This window comes from Bos javanicus, chromosome 18 (genome assembly GCF_032452875.1).
Source record: "Bos javanicus breed banteng chromosome 18, ARS-OSU_banteng_1.0, whole genome shotgun sequence".
NCBI lineage: Eukaryota > Metazoa > Chordata > Mammalia > Artiodactyla > Bovidae > Bos > Bos javanicus.
Genome location: NC_083885.1, coordinates 29,568,011 through 29,588,851, shown reverse-complemented (window position 1 = coordinate 29,588,851; position 20,841 = coordinate 29,568,011). Strand labels below are relative to the sequence as shown.

General features: G+C 36.0%; 1 protein-coding gene across 4 annotated transcripts in view; it reads left to right on the top strand.

Annotated features, from left to right (window-relative positions):
• CDH8 (cadherin 8) overlaps positions 1 to 20,841 on the top strand; it is a 407,409-nt gene that overhangs the window by 331,724 nt on the left and 54,844 nt on the right. For all 4 annotated transcript variants that reach the window (XM_061387406.1, XM_061387408.1, XM_061387407.1 and 1 more), the window contains one exon: positions 13,048 to 13,165. In XM_061387406.1, the coding sequence (XP_061243390.1) occupies positions 13,048 to 13,165 (118 nt within the window). The remainder of the gene's footprint in view (positions 1 to 13,047; positions 13,166 to 20,841) is intronic.

The following is a 20,841-nucleotide window of genomic DNA, read 5'->3' as shown; positions in this document are numbered from 1 at the left end:
GTAGAGGGTGGGAGAGAGGGAGAGAGTTAAGAAAGAACAACAAAAACCAAACCTGCTATTCTCTGAATGTCATAATGGAAATAGTCTATGTAAAGTTTGAAAAAAACCACAAATGTAATAGATTTACTTTAACAAGGTGCCAAAGTACTGTATGTTTAAGAAATTTATCGTTTTTCAACTTCCTAATTTATTTCTGGATGGTGACATTTTAATTTAAATAAACAGCAGCTGACAGCATGACATTGGAGTTGTTAATCCAACTATTCTTGTGCCTCATGTGGGTGTTAGGAATGCAACTTACTATTTTCCAAGCGTTTACCTGACAAGAGTCAGACTTTTTCCACCTAAGAAGGGAATAGCACTGTGGCTCTATAGTTTTATGTACTTATTACAGAAGATCAAGTGGCTGCTCCCCTATAAAACAGTGGACATTTTCCCCAGACTATTCTCCTGTGTCTGAAGGGTTAGCGTTGTTTCCACTCACTAAAAGACGACACAAGTATATGTGTGTGCACATAAGTTAAAAGCTAACATTTTAATAATAAAATCAATTTTAAATACTAGGCATCATATATGTTATAATCAAAATATTTACCTTCAGCAGTGATATGCCAAAGGTGACCTCTTTTTTAAAATACTACTCTAACATTAGTTTCAGCATTTCCTAATCTCATCATGTTGAATTGCCCTCTACTTGTCTTATCCTTTGAGTGTTTTTATTTGTGATCCTTTGAGGATGGAGTTTAAATACGTGACAGTAAATATCATTTAGCTAAAGTTGGTGAATGGAGTTGATGGAGAGAGTTTGGTCAAAATACACGCAAGGTCAGTTTTCAAGGGTATGGTTGTGTGGGCCAGATTGTTGCTGGATGATATAGCCAATCACAGAGTTATGTCAGACATTTTTGATCATACAGAAACTGTCAAATGCTTTAGAATTTAAATAAAACTACATTGTTCATGTAAAACTCATCACATAAGTTCAGAGAGTCAATGGCATTGATATTTCAAAAATTCCACATTGGCTTCACTTGTGATATTGACATGCATACCTTAGGACCTCCTGAAATATGGAGGTTTACCCTGTGGATTTTGACTGTTTCCAAGGTTTTAATGATTCATCAGCAGTTTTTAATCCTCAGAAAAAAAAATACACTGTTTCATCACCTTTCCTATGCAAGATCAAAATAAAAAACAAAAGTCGATTCTTTGTTTTATGATTTTTGCAAATCAACATGAATGACTCACTCTGTGAAAAAATGTTTGTTGTGTGTGTACACTGCACTATCTTATCCTCAGATGAATCTTTAGGCATGTTTATTTGACTTCATATTTACATGAAGATATCAGATATTTGTCTGTTCAGCAAAATTTTTTGGACATATGGCTGACTGGTTGATACACAGAGTTAAAATAGCTCCTGAATTCCTTGAATCCTTTGTGCTAGTCAGAACTCATGTTTGATTCATTACATCATTCCCAGGTCACTTTTAATGGCTCAAATATCTCATTTTTATATTTAACATTTTCAAGAATTCAAATTTGTTATCCACACTAAATAGTGTTTACTTATAAAAGTTCAGCACGGATGCACTTTCCATCATGTTTCATCCTACCACATGACTCATTTTGAAATTAGAATATCAATTATCACAGTCTCATGCAAAAAAAAAAAAAAGTCAAAAACTGAATTAGCACTAAACTCAGTCATCTCTATATTTTTCAACAATTAATGTCTGCTTTATAACAGCCTCAGAGAAAGAAGTGCAGGTGACTTTGAAATGTCTGGTTTGCCTGGGAGATACGGATTTAAGGTCTGCTGTCTAGGAGACGATGTAGCTGGATATTATTAGCAATAATCAAGCACAAGCCATCAAAAAAACCCAATCTGTAACAAATCTTCTGCATTGGGTGACCCTCTGTAAAGAGGTTTCTAAAACATCTCACAGAATGAAAACCAGTTGCAATATGAACACAAGAGGATGCTACTGCACTTGACTGTTCTCCATTGGACTCATTTAAACAGAGTCTAAAATACAGAAAAAGAAAGGAAAACCACTTCCTCTTCTCTAGGCGGGCATCCCTAGTTCATGGTACACCTGTGCTAAAATTGTTATAGGCTCACTGGTGAAAGCAGAACTGGAAGTCCTATCTCATTCTGCCACTTCTCATGATGCTGAAGTAAAAGATGACATTTTCTTGAATTGGTTCCCTTAAGAGGGTAATGACCACCCATGACAGAGAAAAAGAATTCACAGTCCATATTATAAGGAAAAAAATCAATGAGAATCCCTTTTAGAATCCTTTTAAATAATCCCTCCATTTCAAAGTTAAAATGTTAATGTGGTATTTTCTTATTACTAGTTACTCTTATTTAAAACTTAGTAACTAGCTGCTGCTGCTGCTAAGTCACTTCAGTCGTGTCTGACTCTGTGCGACCCCACAGACGGCAGCCCACCAGGCTCCCCCGTCCCTGGGATTCTCCAGGCAAGAACACTGGAGTGGGTTGCCATTTCCTTCTCCAATGCATGAAAGTGAAAAGTGAAAGGGAAGTCGCTCAGTCATGTCCGACTCTTAGCGACCCCATGGACTGCAGCCTACCAGGCTCCTTCGTCCATGGGATTTTCCAGGCAAGAGTACTGGAGTGGGGTGCCATTGCCTTCTCCATAGTAACTAGCTAGTTACTCTTATTTAACATAATTTCCCCCAAATAGCTACAGGTAATTTAAGTTAAAAGTTATCAGGTGATGTATATATTTAGTCTCCAATTCAATACTACCATGACTTGGCCCTCAGTTTAACAGGATGAATAAAAAGATTCTCTCTACTTACTCCTATTTGATGGTCAAAGCAGAAATGAGGGTATGAGTTGAGGATTTCAAAATTAGAAAGGAAGATATATGGCTGAAAATGTATGTATCTAATAGTTTGATAGGTTTGGGTCAGTCAGTAAATGCTTATTGAATACAAACTATTAATATGTCCCAGAACTTGGCTAGGTACTGGGGACTTAGTGGCAGACAAACATCAATCTTTTTCCACATAGAGTTTTCTCACTGGTAGACACTTAATAAAATTAGAAATGACAGAATTGCAAGAAAATATTTCAAGTCCTCTGGGCAGAAAGAAAGTTAAAGAGATGAGAGGAAATGGAAGTATCTTAATGAAAAGATCCCTTAAAAAGGACACATGCCACCAGAGATAGGGAACATCTATCAGATGCTGAGAAGAAGTCAGCTGGGGATAAACCAGGTTCTGTCTGAGGAGAATGGACCTCTGATGGGAGAGGTGGAGGACCAGGTAACAGCTCCACCAGAAGAAACCAGTGTCTTCCTTCACTGTGATGGTACCACCACACTCAGAACCAAACATGAAAATTACAGAACATCAATGGCCAGTGTGGCCAAAGGGGCTTCCATAACTCTGTTCTACATTTTATCTCCTCAAGAGGCTCTTTCTAGGATTTTATTTCAGACGCTTACCTCTTGCTTACCATACATACAGAATTAAAATAGTTTAAATATGAAATGTGAGTCAAGGTCTCTGAAGTCTTAGAGAATATTTATCATTCGAGAATTAGTTAACAATAGACCCTTTCAGTGCTTTTTTTTTTTCCCTTCAGAAAGGAGCTTCCCTGTTACTGTAAATAAATCTAGTGGAATATAATTTAAGCTTCATCATCATCTGTAGAAGATGAGATGTGCTATTTAGCATCAAGTTAATTATGTCTGGGTTAAAAATATACTTTGATTTATCTCTTTTAATCCTTTCTCTCTCTGACCAATACTGAGGCAATATAAAGTTTGCTTATCATGGGACTATCACAGGTTAAAGAAAAAGATAATAGCCTATATTTATAGATAGGTATCTAGCCAACGTTCTTCATGTAATGGACATTCACAAAATTTTAGAAGCATCATTCTAATTTAGCAGTGACAAATACTTTAATAATTAATTTCTCAGATATTACCATTGAGACACTTGTTTTATTTACAGACATATAGTGCATAAATGAAAAATCATTCATTTATTTATTGAACAATATTTACTATGCATCTACAGGATGCCAAGTTTTGTAATATTACCTGGGGAAACAATGTGAAAAGAACAAAAAATTCAGTTCCTTCTAATGGAACTGAATGAGGAAGAGGGATAATAAAAAGGATAGAATGAGTCAATAAGATAAATTTTAAAAATTACGCTGAAGAAAACACTAACACAACTTGGACAGAAGAGAGTATAGAAAAAGCAGAGATATTTTATGTGGCATTGTCAAGACAGTTACTTTTTAAATGGGTATAATTTAAGTTGAAACTGAAAAAAAAAATGAAAGAGGGTAGTCATACAAGAAGTGAAAGCAGAAGTCTTCTAGCCAACAGGATAAGCCTGTGCAAAGATCCTGAAGGGAGAAAAAGCTTGGTGTGTTCGAAAAATTGAAGGCATCTGTGGCTAAGAATAATAAGGGTAATAAGCAAGTTTAATAAGAGTATAATAAGAAAAATGAAATTGGACAAAGAGTATTATGTTTGAATAAAATCCATACACACACACGCATGTGCACACACACAGAGATGTGGGCATGAGCAATGAAACAGGAAGAGCATCTAGAAGGATGTAATGGCAAAAGATAATGGTAGCCTGGCCTGTGCTGGCAGTGAAGGGGGAGAGAGGTGACTGGGGAGGCTGCATGCTTCCATGCATCCAGTAATACATCCAGACATCTGACATGCACTCAGTACCACTGTGCTTGGAGTTGGTGGTGTAAAGACATTTTACAAATGTGGAAGCTGAGGCTGAGAAGAGTAAGAGTCTATCCACACCCATGAAAAGAAAGAAACATGGGCTTCAAAGTCTGTTCTTGAAGGTGTCCCAGTCCCTGTACTTTCTAGGATTTCACAATGCTTCCCAAGGAGCAGATTTTGGAATTCCATTAATGAGAATAATATTCTGATCAAGAATGAGCACTTTTCAAAAAAAAAAAAAAGTCAACTCCTATGATCAATAACACACTCTATTCAAAAGCATTCTACATAATAAGAAAAGTAGAATTAGCCCTTGATAAACAGCAGCAGTGAATGAGTTTGGTACCCTATTTATATACATATATATTTAGTTTCTGTTGGTCTTTTTCTAATAAATGTTAAACAATGAAGTGAAATTATGGCATTTTGTAACACTCATGAAACAATAAATATAGAAGATTTAATTTTAACTTTCCTGCCAGAAGGCATCTTTCAGGATCTATCTGCATACACAAGAGGGAGAGAAGATTGATTTTAGAACAGATGAAACTGATAGCCTCAACAAAATGCATAAAATACAATTTTCATTTTACTTTGGGTGGAGTAAGGAGATGGTAAATCAGTGGAATGCATAAAACTCTGTGAAGACGACACATGTAACAAAACATTTCAAGACAGTCTCTAATAGAAGCATAACTTTTAGACACAGTCTCTAATAGAAGCATAAATTTTAGAGTGGGACTTTGACAGAGGGGGAAAGCTAAAAAAACAAAAAGCAGAGTGAAAAAAAACAGAAGTTTTGAAGGTTTGAAACTAGCACAATCTAAGTCTGAGTCATAGATCTGCCATTTACAGGTTTTGTAACCTTGGGTCTTCTGTTAGTTTAAACGTATTTTAGGAATATCCAACTTAACATCAAGTACTCAATAAATAACTATAACAACTAGTACTATATATTTTAACTAGTTTCATAATTTTAATAGCAAAATATTTTATTAGATTTTTTGGTTTTATTGCTGTTATTGTTATATATTTATGAGCTTTGATTTGGAGTGAAACACTGTAAATAATCCCTAAATGAGTCAATATAAACTAGGACAACCTATTCCCCTATATTGGAGTAACTCTTCCTCTGATAACTAGCGTCTTATATTTATCAAGGGTAAAGAAAGGGCTCCTACATCACTTCTCCCCATATGAATTTGTGGGATAATATAATTATTTTCTTCAAGTACATCAGAATCAACTTACAGGACCACATACAATCTAAATGTTTCTTGAAATCATGTTTGCAGCCTCTATATGTTTTGGCTGACCCTCTTGCATGAATCCAAATCCACAGGCTTTATTCTGGCCCCTCACCTAAATAAGTAATGATCCACAGGAGAAAAAATGGTATAAAGGGTTGTTTACACATCTTGGGCTGTTACTGAATGATTACTCTGTTTTATTTTCAACCTTCAAGCTAGTGGATAAGAATTTAGATGGAAGCATGGAGAAGGAAATGGCAACCCTCCCCAGTGTTCTTGCCTGGAGAATCCCTGGGGAAGCCTGGTGGGCTGCCGTCTATGGGGTCGCACAGAGTCGGACATGACTAAAGCGACTTAGCAGCAGCATGGTGGCCACATGTGTATGCTTGTTTTTATTTGTTCATGGAAGCCATGGTGATGAGCACACCCTTTTGAAGAAAGTGAAATTGACAGTAACCATTAGGATGTTGTCATCCTAGGCTTTGTGTTAGTGACATAAATTGGGCAAGATTTTATTTTATTCAGTTAGTGAAAAATCCTCCTGCAATGCAGAGGACCCCAGTTCAATTCCTGGGCCAGGAAGATCTGCTGGAGAAGGCACAGGCTACCCACTCCAGTACTCTTGGGCTTCCCTTATGCTCAGCTAGTAAAGAATCTGCCTGCAATGTGGGAGACCTGGGTTCAATCCCTGGGTTGGGAAGATCCCCTGGAGAAGGGAAAGGCTACCCACTCCAGTATTCTGGCCTGGAGAATTCCATGGACTATATAGTCCATGGGTCACAAAGAGTCAGACACGGCTGAGCAACTTTCACTTTCACTTAACTTTTTACCAAGAGGAGCTGATGTATTATCAGAAGGGCAGAGATGCTAATGGAGTTAGTGCTGTAACCACCAAGCTATGTAGACACAACACCTTCAAAAGGAGATTAAAGAGGGTTCCAGGACTTTAAGACTCATGCAGGGTTTTAGAGGATAGCATGTCTTAAAGGGAATGCCTGAGAAGCACCTTTACGGTAAAGTGTGTCAGTAAATGCTATGGTATGTGATGTGCCTGTGTGTATGTGCATGTTTTCCCCAGTAAGGTTGGGGACCACTGAATTAAACAGTTAAACAACATTATATTCTATTGATTTTGCATTAATAAATACATATGAATCCCAAATGGTCCTTGGCCTTTACCAAACCAAGTTGATTATAAAATCTTTTGAATTTCCTTCATAGAAAATGATACAACAAGTGATAAATGGAACTCAGCTGGAAAAATCTTGCTTCAGAAGAATAAACAATATTATGCTTAGCATTTTCAGCCTAGGAAGTAATGTTTATGATATTCATGAGGCATCAGGAAATATTCCTGTGAAGTTACATAGTAGAAGATGGAGAGGAGAAAAGCAAGTTGATACTTCTAAACTATGTTGAAACTGTGAATTTTGCCCTACTAATGAGGTTTTCAAAGCACAGCAAGTGATGGAGAAATTTTTAAAAATAAATATTAATCATTTCAGAGGTATACAAAATTCACATGAAATATGCAGAGACCAGCAAAAGAAAATAAGAAACAGGAGCAACTGAAAATTTCAAACTTTGTATAAATACATCCTTCAAGAGTCTTTGCTTTGTATCATTTTATGTCAACTCAGTTTCAGTAAAGGAAAGTGGAGTGAAAAAGAATGAAACAAAAATGTTGGAAGTTCTATGGCAGGTTAGTGAAGGCACAGATCCCAAAAGTCTAGCCAGAGGTCTGAGGACTTTACTATGTGCTTAAAAGAAACATACATAATCTAATGTGCGTTTTCTTGCTGTATTTTCTATAGTTCAGACTCTCAGATACACACTCCAAAGAGCCACTGAGTGCTTTTTAAAGACAAGGGTATATTCATGCAAAAAAATAAGACATAACAAAACACTTTGGGGAGTAAAGGGAAAATCTTGGTAGACATGAATTGTCTTGAAAATTATTACCAAAAAAAAGTATCCAGAACTATCCATTAAATGGATATGAACAGTGCTTATTTATAACTATGCTACAAAGTTTTGAAAATAACAGGATAATTGGGTCATCCTATGGGTTTTAACGTACTTTCTCAAATTCCTGTATTTCCTCCTATAATTTCTTAAAATTTTGCTTTCATGTTTCATTTTTTCCTCCCTCAAGTTGAAAACTACTGATCTAAGAAATTTGTTGTTGTGTAGCTCTGAAGTCATGTTGGACTTTTTTGTGACCCCACTATAGTCTGCCAGGCTCCTCTGTCCCTGGGATTCCCAGGCAAGAATACTGGAGTGGGTTGCCATTCCTACTCCAGGAGATCTTCTCAACCCAGGGGTCGAACCCGCGTATTCTGCTTGGCTGGTGGGTTCTTTACCACAGAGCCTTAGGGAAGTCGGATCTAAGAAATTAGAAGTTAGTATTTCAGTAAATCAGAAGTTAGTTAGTATTCTAAGAAATTAGGAGTTAATATTTCACTGATAAAAACCATCAATATTAGTCCAAAGAATGAATGGAAAACCAAAAATTATCCTGTCCTTTCTATACTGCCTTTAATGTCTCCTCACTCGCTCGCTTTCTACCACCTTTAAAATCAAAGGGGAACCTTTAATACTCATAAAATAAATAACATAGGTGGCAAAGATGGATAAGTTCATCCTTATGCTATCCAAAATATTGGAAGTCTGAGCCCCAGTTTAACTGAAGTACATGTGCAGAAGGTATGAACGCCAAGATTTTGACACAGGGGCAGGAGGATGTAGGAGTTGTTATCCAAATTACTTGGAATCAGATGTCATAATGTCTTTGATGCACTAGAGTTCTTCATGTCTACCTCTCAAGGTTACGTAAGAATTAGTGATGATGCTAAAGCATGCCTGACATGATTTATGTATTCATCTGCTCACTTATTCATTTAGACAATACTTATTAAATAGCTACCATATGTCAGATACTTTTGTAACAGCAGTGAGAGGGAAAAAAAGAAACACTCATCATTTAAGAACAAATCAATGAATAATACCTACAGAAACTCAGAGGGGATATTCTAATAGATTCCACGAGGATTTTAAGATTGTTAACCAATCAGATCACCAGAAATGTGTTTGTTTGCTGGCTGCTTGCCTTTTGAAAAGTTAATAACAACAGCAAAACTGTACTATTCAAAATATTTTTGTGTCAGTATAAAAGTCTAAATTAAAGCTTAAGAAAATGTTTTAATAAGAGCAATCTGAGGTTTGCTTTACTATTCTTGCTTTACTATAATTTGAGATTTAATGTTATTGATTACCAATGAATCATTTTTTTTGAGAGTCAGAATTATGATATGGCCCACAGTTGTCAAAAAACTTTCTTTTTTAAGTTTTATGCCTTAGAAAGGTCATTGATTTCAAGTCAGAGTCTGCTCCAGTGGAAATCCAAGTATAACCTGGAAATTCATTTCCTTATGCCTGACCTCAGATAAGCTTTGTTTTTCTGATGAGATGTATATTAGCTTTTAGATTCCTTTGAACTTAATCCACAATGCATTATCAAACATTCGATTTTTCAACTGCATCCTAACTTTATTGCTAGGAAGTACTTAAACTAGATGCTTTTTTAAAATTTATTTTTTAATTGAAGGATAACTACATTACACAATTTTGTTGATTTCTGCCAGACATGAATGTGAATTAGCCATAGGTGTATATATGTCCCCTAAACTAAATGCTATGTATGTATGCTGTACACAGTAGTATGTACTATATCGATATACTACATATCAATAGTAGTATCGATAACAGCAGTGGGAGGGGGGAAAAGCACCAACTCATCACTTATGAACAAATTGATATCTTCTCCAAAATTTTTATATCATTTTCATGAAATAGTTCTCCAATTACTTAAAAAATCAACTGATGTCTAAGTGGCTCCCAGTGGGAAATGTGTGCGCTTTTCATTTGCCATCAACTCAGTGTGCCTATAAAATCTGCTTGTGTGGAGGTGCACTTCCTTGCTTCTTATTCTTCTGTTGTTTAAAACAGAATGTGTTCAGATGTTATTACATCAATGAAGACTTCAGCCTTTTAAACATGGGTAACTTTATGCATTTTAATAGCATAAAGTCCTCCAAATGATCTACCAAGCATCTAGTTTAAGGGAAAATGACCAGCCAGGCCATCTGCATTAAAAATAAATGAAGTGTCAAAAATGATTTAAACCAAAGTCCTAACCATAGCCAGTTCATAGGATATTGGGAAGATAATTTAAAGGTTCACCATTTCACCACTTTTTCCCCAACACATAATGTCCTGATTTTGATGTGCATTTGACAGTACAAACTCTCCTAATGAATAATAACGGGGGACATATAGACACCAATCATTTCCCTTGACTCAAAAGAGTGATCCCAGTCTTAAGCATGCATCAGAATCACCAAGAAGAGTGTTTAAAACACAGATTTCTAGGCCCTATTCCAAGAGTTTTTGGTTCAACAAGCTCAAGAAGTCGCATGTCTTACAGAGTTCCTGGCTTAAATAAACGGTGGGAAAAATATTCATTGCAGGTGTAATATTTAGACCAAACTTCTGAGACGTGGTATGACAGGTAATTACACTCATTTACTTCAGGTAAGCTAAATTATTGCCTCTTTTGTTTTGGTTGTGAGGGCTTAACATGTATATTCACTTACCAGCATGTATGAGTCTTTTTCATGAAGATGACTTAGAAATATTAAGAATGGTGTTGCTTGTAGGAGATCTATCCGTTAATTACACTTCAAGAGTGCATTTAAATTTGAATGATTTCCACCCCCAGAATATCAAGAAATCCTCTTTTCATTTGTTCTTCTTATTTTTATTATTATTATTATTTATTTCTAAATATTTTCTTGGCCATGCCACACAGCATATGGGATCTTATTCCCCAACCAGGGGTCAAACCCATGCCCCTTGCATTGGAAGCATGGAGTCTTAACCGCTGGACCACCCGGGAAAGTCCCTGATCTTCTTTACATGTGCTCACACACTTCAGGAATTACTTCTTCAATAGGTGGACTTGGGAAGAGAAGTCTTTTGAAACAAAATTGGTTAAAGGAAGAAGATGATGCTACATGTCCTCACAAGTAATTTCCCCCACTCTGTTCTTTGTAACTGCCTAAAAGAAGGCTTCTGTAAAATTATTCTGTTCAATATTTGTATGTGTAGGTTGTATATAATAAAAGAGTCATCTGGGTTTCAGAGTTTCTCCCCTTCTTTATAAAACTGGAACCCCAGGGAATCTCTCTGCCCTTAAATGTCAAGGCAAATATGCCAGTTGTTTAGATATAGTAAATAAAATTGCTTTACCACCTAATTTGATAGAAGTGAGGCCCTGTTCGTGTAATATCAAAGTTGTTAACACTTATCAAGGTGCCATGTCATGAAAAAAATGGTATTGACCTTAACAAAAAATAGTCAATAATAATGATGATGACTAATACTCATTGAACATTTACTAGGAACCAGACAGTATGTTAAGAAATTGATGTGAATTTACCTAAAGAAAAGGATCCTATGAAAAAAAGCATTTTTTCATTTAAAATTTAGGAATACAAGAAGACTGAGTTTCGAAAAGAGTTAAGTCCCTCCATGTCATGCAATTAGTAATTATGACTTCTATCAAGGCAGCTTTATTTCAGAGTCCATCACCTTAATGGCTATCTCATTGTTTTATCCATGAGTTATATTTTGTGCTATTTTCTGTTACTCAAGCTAAGTAAAATTATAAGACATTTCACAAGGTCCTTAACAAGAGTAAAATACCTACCAAGTAGGAATATGTTCCATTTTTTAAAAATGAAGAAATAGAAAATGAGAGAAGTTATTTCATTTATGCCTGAAATAACCTTGATATACTGCTTACCATATAGCATGTGGATGATACAGTGCAAAACTCTACAGCTATTGGAAATGTTATTAAATTGTAGTTCTCATCTTATGTAGGCAATAAGGTCCAAGGCAATGATATCTTTCTCAAAAAAAAAAAAAAAGTGATCCAATTTTTTCTCTTTAATGATACTGGCAAAGTTGAATAGAACATAATTGTTCAGACAGACATATTAGGCATCAAATTGTATTCTCTAAATTTCACATATCTAAAAATATTTCTGTGTTAATTTTTGATGTTAAATCTGATATCTCCTTGACAGTCATGCTTCGTGGGCATATTTTTTTGTAGAAATTATGTTGTAGCTATTTACAGTTGAAGTATAAGCTATCATTTATACTCCATTAGCTGTTGCCCAGCGTTTCATACTGAAGTGATTAATATCACAAATTTATAAATATGAATTACTAAGTGAATTCTCTTGACATCCCACGGAACAACTTAGCACTAAGTTAATGCAGCTCTGCAAATGAAATAAGCACATTCAACTGGCAACGATTCTGAGTATGTGTATCTATCCAAACAGTTCTCTGCACGGTGGTAATTCTTCTAAGCCCTATAATTTATTCGTCTAGGATACACTCCAAAGCATTGTTTGCATGTGTTATCCACTAGCTTTAAAAACAGTATTCATTACTGGGAGGGAACAGAAGACACAACTTTTCAGAAAGGTGTGTGGCAGTGATGTTTGTGTCCAGGAACATGCTTTTTGGCACTTACAGCCTAATCAGCAAAATGAAAGAGGAGCTGTGAGGATTCAAGATGTAAGTCCTTTACCTCCTATATCCTCCCAGAAGCCACACTACAATCACTGTACAATTCCAAATTTCATTCTAGAAGCCCGCCCATACTCAAAGTGGAAAGAAACCTCTAAAGGCCCAATGAAAATGTTTTCAAATACCCTGAAATTTGCTATTTCAAGCCACAGATAATAAATGGACACAAAGGTAATGACCTTAATTTTCATGAACTTATCAGGGTTAGATTTCAAAGTGATGGATGTTTCTCCTTATCCGTGGCACAAACCATCCATAACAATTTAGAAAATGGAAACGATTCCTTGGACCAAAGTATCACTCCATGAGAGGAATGTCACTCAGCTTTTAAAGGCAGTGCGAGCCCTCTGATGTCATCAGAAATGCTGACGTCAAGTTTTATGTTACAGGTCATTCAAACAGTGAGTGCCATGGACAAAGATGATCCCAAAAATGGACATTATTTCTTATACAGTCTTCTTCCAGAAATGGTCAACAATCCGAATTTTACCATCAAGAAAAATGAAGGTAAATATATTAGCATTGGGAAACAGGATAGGATATAAATCAGAAAATAGGATGTGATTTCATAATTTCACTGAAAATATCAGCACAGTATTTTTTCTTCACCTATGAGCAGTTAAAATTTAGCTTATCAGCCTAAAGGCATGGTAATTGCAACTCTTCCTCTTTCCAGTATTCAAACAATACATACGGAAATTGTGAATGTGCAAGTTAATTTTATCCCAGACAGTACCTCGATCACCTTACTTATAGGAAATGAACAATAAAGATTTAAACCCTGTGAAAGTTCCAGTAATTTTAAGATACTGAGATATCTGATAGAGGAGGAGCTGGCTTATACTTTGCAGTTGTTAAGTTTTAATTGAATGTTTACCAAGTCTTTAGGGAAAGCCTATTCTAATTTTGCCTGCTTTGTGGGTACACATTAGAGGTATTTGTTTTAAGCCTGTACCAACTTTGACAACAGCAATTAGATCTGAAAATCCTTCTTGAAGGACACTCCTTATCAGTGTTATTTTGGTGCTAATATGAACTGATTTTATTGTTAAGTCTTTTACTCACAGAGAACATTTAATCCATTTCATTATTTGTTAAGAACCAAGCTCAGATTAACCGTTTCCCTTAACTGTTGTCTATTACACAGGAAGGTCATAGATCATTTTTTAAAAGTCTATCTCTTCTATACATTTTTCTTGTCTAAGCTGCAGTATATTTAACAAGGATTTTTAGCTATTTATTTTGGCTCAGATGTATTTAAGTCTTCATTTCAGATGTTTCACAGAATGATTAGCAAAATAAATATGTTGTCAGGGTCCGTCTTCTGGCTTTATTATAGGCATCTGTTTAGATTTACAAATGGTCTATGTAAAAAAAAAAACTATACTCAGTTGGAAGAGTAAAATCTGGTTCATGACATTTGGATTATTTGCTTTGTTTTGTTTCAAGGAGGTAGTGAATTTTGATAAAACTTCCCTTATGAAGTGAAATAACATGTATGGCCCTTGTTAAAGTATATTCTGGCCTTACCTTTTAACAAATGCTACTTGTTTCTTTGGGGATCATGAATGCATCACAGAAAAGGAAATGAGAAAGCTGTTATATAGATATTACCCCTTCAGCTGGCTTCCACTGTTGCAAACATTAAGGAGACGAAATCTTGATCTCTTGCCTCAGTGATGGAGTTACATGTTTTAGCCTCCCTTAATTAGGAGCTCTAATCCAAGTACATGTTTTTGTTTTTTGGGTAACTCTGCCAACATTTCTTTTTTGCGGAAGTCACATGACTATGCCTAAGATGAGAGCCCCCTTGGAAATTCCAAACTGAGCTGAAAGTCTGTGCATAAGTGTGGGCAGTTCTTACTTTGATTGTGAACTAACAGATATCAGTCATTATTTTTGCATATCAAATGCCCTACATTTAAAAATTCTCTGTGAAGAAATGTTTTCCCATCCCAGGTTTTGAGCTCCTTGGCATTTTCTATGCATTCTGCAATTCAGGATATGGCCGTCATAGGTATGGCTCAAAGATACTGCATAAACATGTATTGGATGAATGAAAGGTTGTTACTGCATGCCTGTGAAAGTGTAGCTTTGTACTATATTTATTATGCCCTAAACCCTTTAAAGATGAGATTTTAGTCCTAAGGTGAATGCATTTCAAGTGTTTTCTCAAACTGTTAGAATTAATACAAAGTAGAAGCTTGTACACCTAGGAAAGCTCTTTGTGCCCCATCACACATTTCAATAAAATTTGCAGTAAAATATGAAAGATATGTGGATTATCTGTTTTCTCTTGAAACTAGAAAATAATGACTTAAGTTTTGACTTACCTCACAAGTGTGTGAAATAATTACAAAAAAAAAAAAAAGGTGCGGGGGGGTTGGTCCTAGGTATCACAAAAGGGCTCAGAAGAGAAAGAACACTCTCTGTGCCATGAATGTTTATATAAAAACATGTGTTGATTTATTTTGTAGAGAGCGACCATATAATTTATTGTTCCAATTGGGATTTTTTTTTTTTAAGTGAAAGGGGTTGCTATTTATATTTAAGCCTAGAAAAACCATAAACCAGGACTGTCTTGTGGAAACTAGGGCATATGTTCTCTGTGACTTTGGATTTAGGATCCAAATATTCAACATCTCCATAGAATAAATCATGAACCCACAGGTCTTTAGAACAGATATGTCAAGTTTATACACTATCTCTCTTTTCCTAGATCAGAAATTCATTGAGTTTTCTTTCACTTTTTTGGAATCTGGATAGTTTCTAAGAAAATAGGGCATAAACCACAATTTGTCTCCTCTTAATGTGTAGAAACCATTAAAGTAATGGAAAGAAGTTGTCGGATTTAAAATGCTGGAGACACATTGATAAGAAGGTAGATAAGATGATGTTTTGTGAGCCTGTTACCCATTCCTTAAGATGATAAGAGAACACAAAACAACCAAAAAAAAAATTCAAATATTAGACATCATTTACTCTAAAACTATGGTATATTTTATGTTTGAAACATGAGAAAATCAAATGATAAACTCATATTCAGAACGTTTTTTTTTCTTCTTCAGATTGACTTTAAAATGGTCAATAGCTAATGTTTCTCCACTGAGAACATCATGATTTACAAGTCCCAGCCCACCAGATAAGAGTTAACATTTTGAGAGAGGCAACATAGTCAAATCCATATTGATGGGTGGATGGCTCCTCTTATTAACTGGATCTTTAAGGGAGATGGTTTCAGCATTTGGCTTTTTCTAAGAAACTTGCAGCGTGTCTTTCAGTTCAAGTTTACTGTGATCTTTCTCTCCTCTCATATAGCTTGGTCCTTCTGCAATTTTCAGCTGACTAATTCATCATCAAAAACAAAATGAGATAGAAATTAACTGTCTCTTGTCTTCTTTGCAGTTGAGTGATTTCACAAATAATTCTCTTTCTGAATATATGAGAATTATATTCCTGCCAGATTAGGAAAGCAAACTTCAACACAGATAAAGGTGAAAACAAAGGTCAAAAACGTGATGAATCACTCATCACATGTACACACTAAACAACCACAACAACTTATATCTTCTCAGTTATGCAGCCCCAGATATCATTTTCTTCATCTTCCGGTTGGATGAATTTATAAACAAAGGGAGTGTGACTGACCGCACTTCAGGACTGACTTCTATTCTAATTGTGAAAATGGAAGATACTCAACAATTAACTATAACGAGTCAGGGAAGATAAATGAACTTCCCCCAGATACAGAAACATCTTGAATGCAGAAAATCAGAGGCTGACAGAAACATGATTTTCTCTAGCCTGCACACTGTAGTTAGAAGATTTGATGGAAATTGCCAGAAAGCTAGCTGGAAAAATGGGAATCTTTACTGAAATATTTGAATCACATGTGTAGAGTAATGAGAATAAACATAAAACTCTGCCCTAAAGAGGGTCTGTGAGAAAGAAAGACATCGACTTGGCCTCAATTATAGCTTGATTGGACTACCGATTAGGAAAAACAGTGGGGAAACCAGAGTGTCTGATGACGCTATTTTTGTTTTTGTCTCTTCTTGATGACACTTCATTAACCAAAATTCTATTAGCAAGAACCTCACTCTAAAAGGCCTGATTTTGGTAATTAATTTGGATAATGGAGATGCTGACTGGAGCTTTGAAATAGGTGTGCCTTCAGTTATCTCAATGTCCATTCCATAGTTATCTGTTTAGAGCATAATTCATGTTTTGTTTGGCAGGGTTTCCATCTCAACTCAACGGCCAACTTCAATCATGATGTGTTTCACATCTTTTGATCCTCTAGAAACCTCCCTTGTGAGAATACTGACCGCAGACTAGTTATTTTAAGCCTCAATTTTCTCATCTGTGACACCAAGGGTAACACCACCTATCTACCCCTCAGGTGTGCTTTGATGGATATAAGCAACCGATGGCTTACAGAGCTCTTATCCCAATGTCTGGCACATAGGAAAATACTCATCATGAAATGGGACAAGATCCTATTTACATGAATCCATTAATTCCTAAATGTCCGTGCTATGTTCCATCTCTTCGGGTTTACCGTTCTCAAACAGATCTCTTTGTAGCTTTAATTCTGTTGATTTTTGAATGTTGCACAGTAGTTCTGAAACTGGCCTCATTTGGTAGCTGTGAAAACCGTGATCCTCACTAATATGCCTTGCAATGCATTGCAGTCTAAAGGGTATCATCAAAGAAACATAAAAGGGAAAAAAAATAGGAAGCCGGGAAGGTGGGGAAAGAATGAAGATATTTACCAGCCACAAAATCGCTGGGATTCCTGGATCTAGTTTTAAATATGCAGGCTTTTTTTTTTTTTCTTTCTTCTTTGCCAACGTGAAACTCAGCTTTCTCCACACAAAGGCTAATTCCAGTTTCCAACTTGTTAAGATGACATTCCATTCTAGCATATCAAGTTGTTTTAAACCCATCTACTACCTCCCAAAACAGACTCTATGGGAATCATTTTGTATAAGCTGGAAAATGAATGACAGTCTTCCTTTGCTCTTTTGAATAATACCAACTTAATTCAGAAGACTCTTGCCCCAAAACTAAAATTTAGTGATTGGAAGTGGGTTTCCCTCCTTCTAAGCCAGCCCGAGCTGGTCCTCTGCTCTCCATCCTCTCTCCACCTTAATCCTCATGAACACCTCTCCTGTGTTCAGGAGGTAGGTTTCCAGGCAGAGTTCCTCTTTCCTCTCTCTTAAGCCACTTTACCTCGTCTGGGCTGAATGAGACCTGAAAGGCCTTCCTGATGATCCACACGGCAAAGAGGACCACCCTGGTAAGCCGATTGTCCTCTATCTGGCCGTCTTGAGTCTCATTAAATTCTTCCATTACACCAAGCTGCTTTGAAACTAACAGAGGACTTTTCCTAAATAGCATCTCTTTCCTCAAGTGTTCTTTACAAAGCCTCCATTCCTCAGCGACAGTGGACTCATTATTATTGGGTTACTCTGGCAACCATACCTAAGCAACAAGTGAACACTGTGTGCTTGTGTGAGTGTGATAATGAATACCTATCCACGCATGCTTCCAATATGGTGATCCTGCCCACTCTGCTCACACAGTAGACTTCCACAGCATCAAACATTGACAAGAGTGCTTTTTCATATATGGTGCTAGCTTTTACCCATATGAAGCAAGGCATTTTTCCTCAGTGTTAAATCATAAAAGGTAGTGTTCAATTTGCATGAAACAGAAGGGGCCAACTGGGATTCCGAATATGCAGAATAGCATTATGCATACATGATCCGAAAAGGCTTCTGCTTCAGTAATTCATAATTTATTGTTTATGCTTCCAGCAATGTTTCGTTGATAAAAAGCCATTTATGTTTCATTTTGTCGTCTAAACTGTAATTAAAGACGATGTGCAAGTTAAGAAAAATAGATAACAGATCTGCACTTCCAAGTTGAGTGTGGCTGTAGAGTTTGGGTCAGAAAACTAGATTTTCTTTGCTTAAGTAGTTTTTATAAAGCTCTTGTTATTTTGTATCATTTCCAAATCTTTTTTTTTTTCATATGTTTGGTTTTCTTTTTTTAAGTCATAATACAAGAGTACCCTCAGAAGTTAAGAATTTCTTTTGCAAGAATCGATAAGCCTAAAATTATTGCTCTGGTCATACACAGTACAGCACAGCATATATTTTCCAGTGTATGTTATGGAAGACAATTTAGTTCTGAGATTGCTGATTCCTACGGATATAATTTAGATACACTGCATACGCTGATATGTGTAGTTGTCCATATGCTATTCAAAGTTATGAACTGATTCAGAGCTTCGCTGTCAACCTGCTGGCAATCATTTCTGGTTCTTATAGAGAATTCTAATTCTAAAGATTTTTGAAAGAGAAAAAACCATAGATAAATTTTCACATGGTTAGTTACCTTGAAGTTATCTCAAAAATACCTTACAGCATAGAAATTTGTTTTATTTTTGTTTTAGAATTTTGCTTTCTGAGACTTTTGCTTCAAAAGAAAAAAAAAAAATAGAACACTTGTTGGAAGCAACCGTACACTAGGGGAAGTATAAAGAATTACTCAGAAAACACATTTTTTTAAACCAAATCTTGTTTAGACTACTTTGCTGTTTGTGTCATTAAAGAATAATGTTATTTACTGATCTGTCATCTATTTACAAGCATGAAAATAAGCCTTGGGATTTTGCAGGTGCCAAATAAACACGACTGTCCTTTGGTAAGCACAACCAGATATTAAAATTGAATGTGGAAACAAAATGAGCTGTCAGTCTATGCAAATTCTCCCTTTCTAAAAAAGTATTAAATGTAGTTGACAATCACTTCGTCTCTTTTCAACACAGAAGTTCGCATTTTGAATTAATTTGAGCACTTTATAGACACAACATTAGGCATACGTGACATGCCATCTAGGGATGTGACCTGAATAACACCCACCCTGTTCTTTGGATCCTTCAGTTTATTAAAGTGTGGAGAGAAGGCAGAGAAATAATTTGGGAACAGTAAAGGGGACACTCACATAGATAAACATTTAAAAAGCTGACTTGGGATGAATTAGAATGAATGATAAAAGAGAGCCCCTGTGGAATATAGAACAGCACAGGCTTTCTGGTTAAGAATATTTAGTTTTGAATCCTAGCTCTTCTGAATATGAACTGTGAGAACTTGCACAAATCGCTGAATAACCTCAAGCCTTTTTCTATAAGAGGAAAATAATAACTATCCCTATGTTGTTTTTTATAAGCAAATATTAAGTTAAAAAAAAAATGTGTGAAGTTCAGTGTCTGGTGACTAGAAGGGACTCAATAAATACTAGTTTCCTCCCCTTCTTTCTCTTCTTCTTCTACAAATTTGTGAGCCCCCTGAATCTATCCCATTCACGCAATGCAACAAACAAAAATATCAAAAAGGAAACCAAAATAAAGATTTGCGTGATAAGTAGTTATATACTGTTCAGCTGTCCCTTACCTGAGAGGCTAGTGATTGAACACATCAGTAAATGTTGGCAATGAGTAAAGCAGAGAGAAAGCAGAAATGGGAAAAAAGAGTATTTGGGTAACTCAAGTTCTTTGAATGTAACCCTGATAAGATGATTAATAGCTAAAAATAAAAAGTACCTAAAAACTGTAGGTTTCCACAGGACTCAGTCCAATTGCACATATGGCTCTCTATATTGGCAAATGGAATGTTTAAGACTTGATAGAAAGATAAAATTTTTGAGCTAGTAGCACCTTAGTGAATAGCCAGGTTATGACAATATTAGATGCTAGATACAGAGACTTCAAATGTATTTGTTAAAAAATCAATAGTAGACAACCTACTGTATAGCACAGGGAAGTCTACTCAATGCTCTGTGGTGACCTAAATGGCAAGGAAATCCAAAAGAAGTAGAGATAGATGTATATATATATAGATGATTTACTTTACTGTACAGTAGCTGCTGCTGCTGCTGCTAAGTCGCTTCAGTCCTGTCCGACTCTGTGCGACCCCATAGATGGCAGCCCACCAGGCTCCCCTGTCCCTGGGATTCTCCAGGCAAGAACACTGGAGTGGGTTGCCATTTCCTTCTCCAATGCATGTAACTGAAAAGTGAAAGTGAAGTCACTCAGTTGTGTCCGACTCTCAGTGACCCCATGGACTGGCAGCCCACCAGGCTCCTCCATCCATGGGATTTTCCAGGCAAGAGTG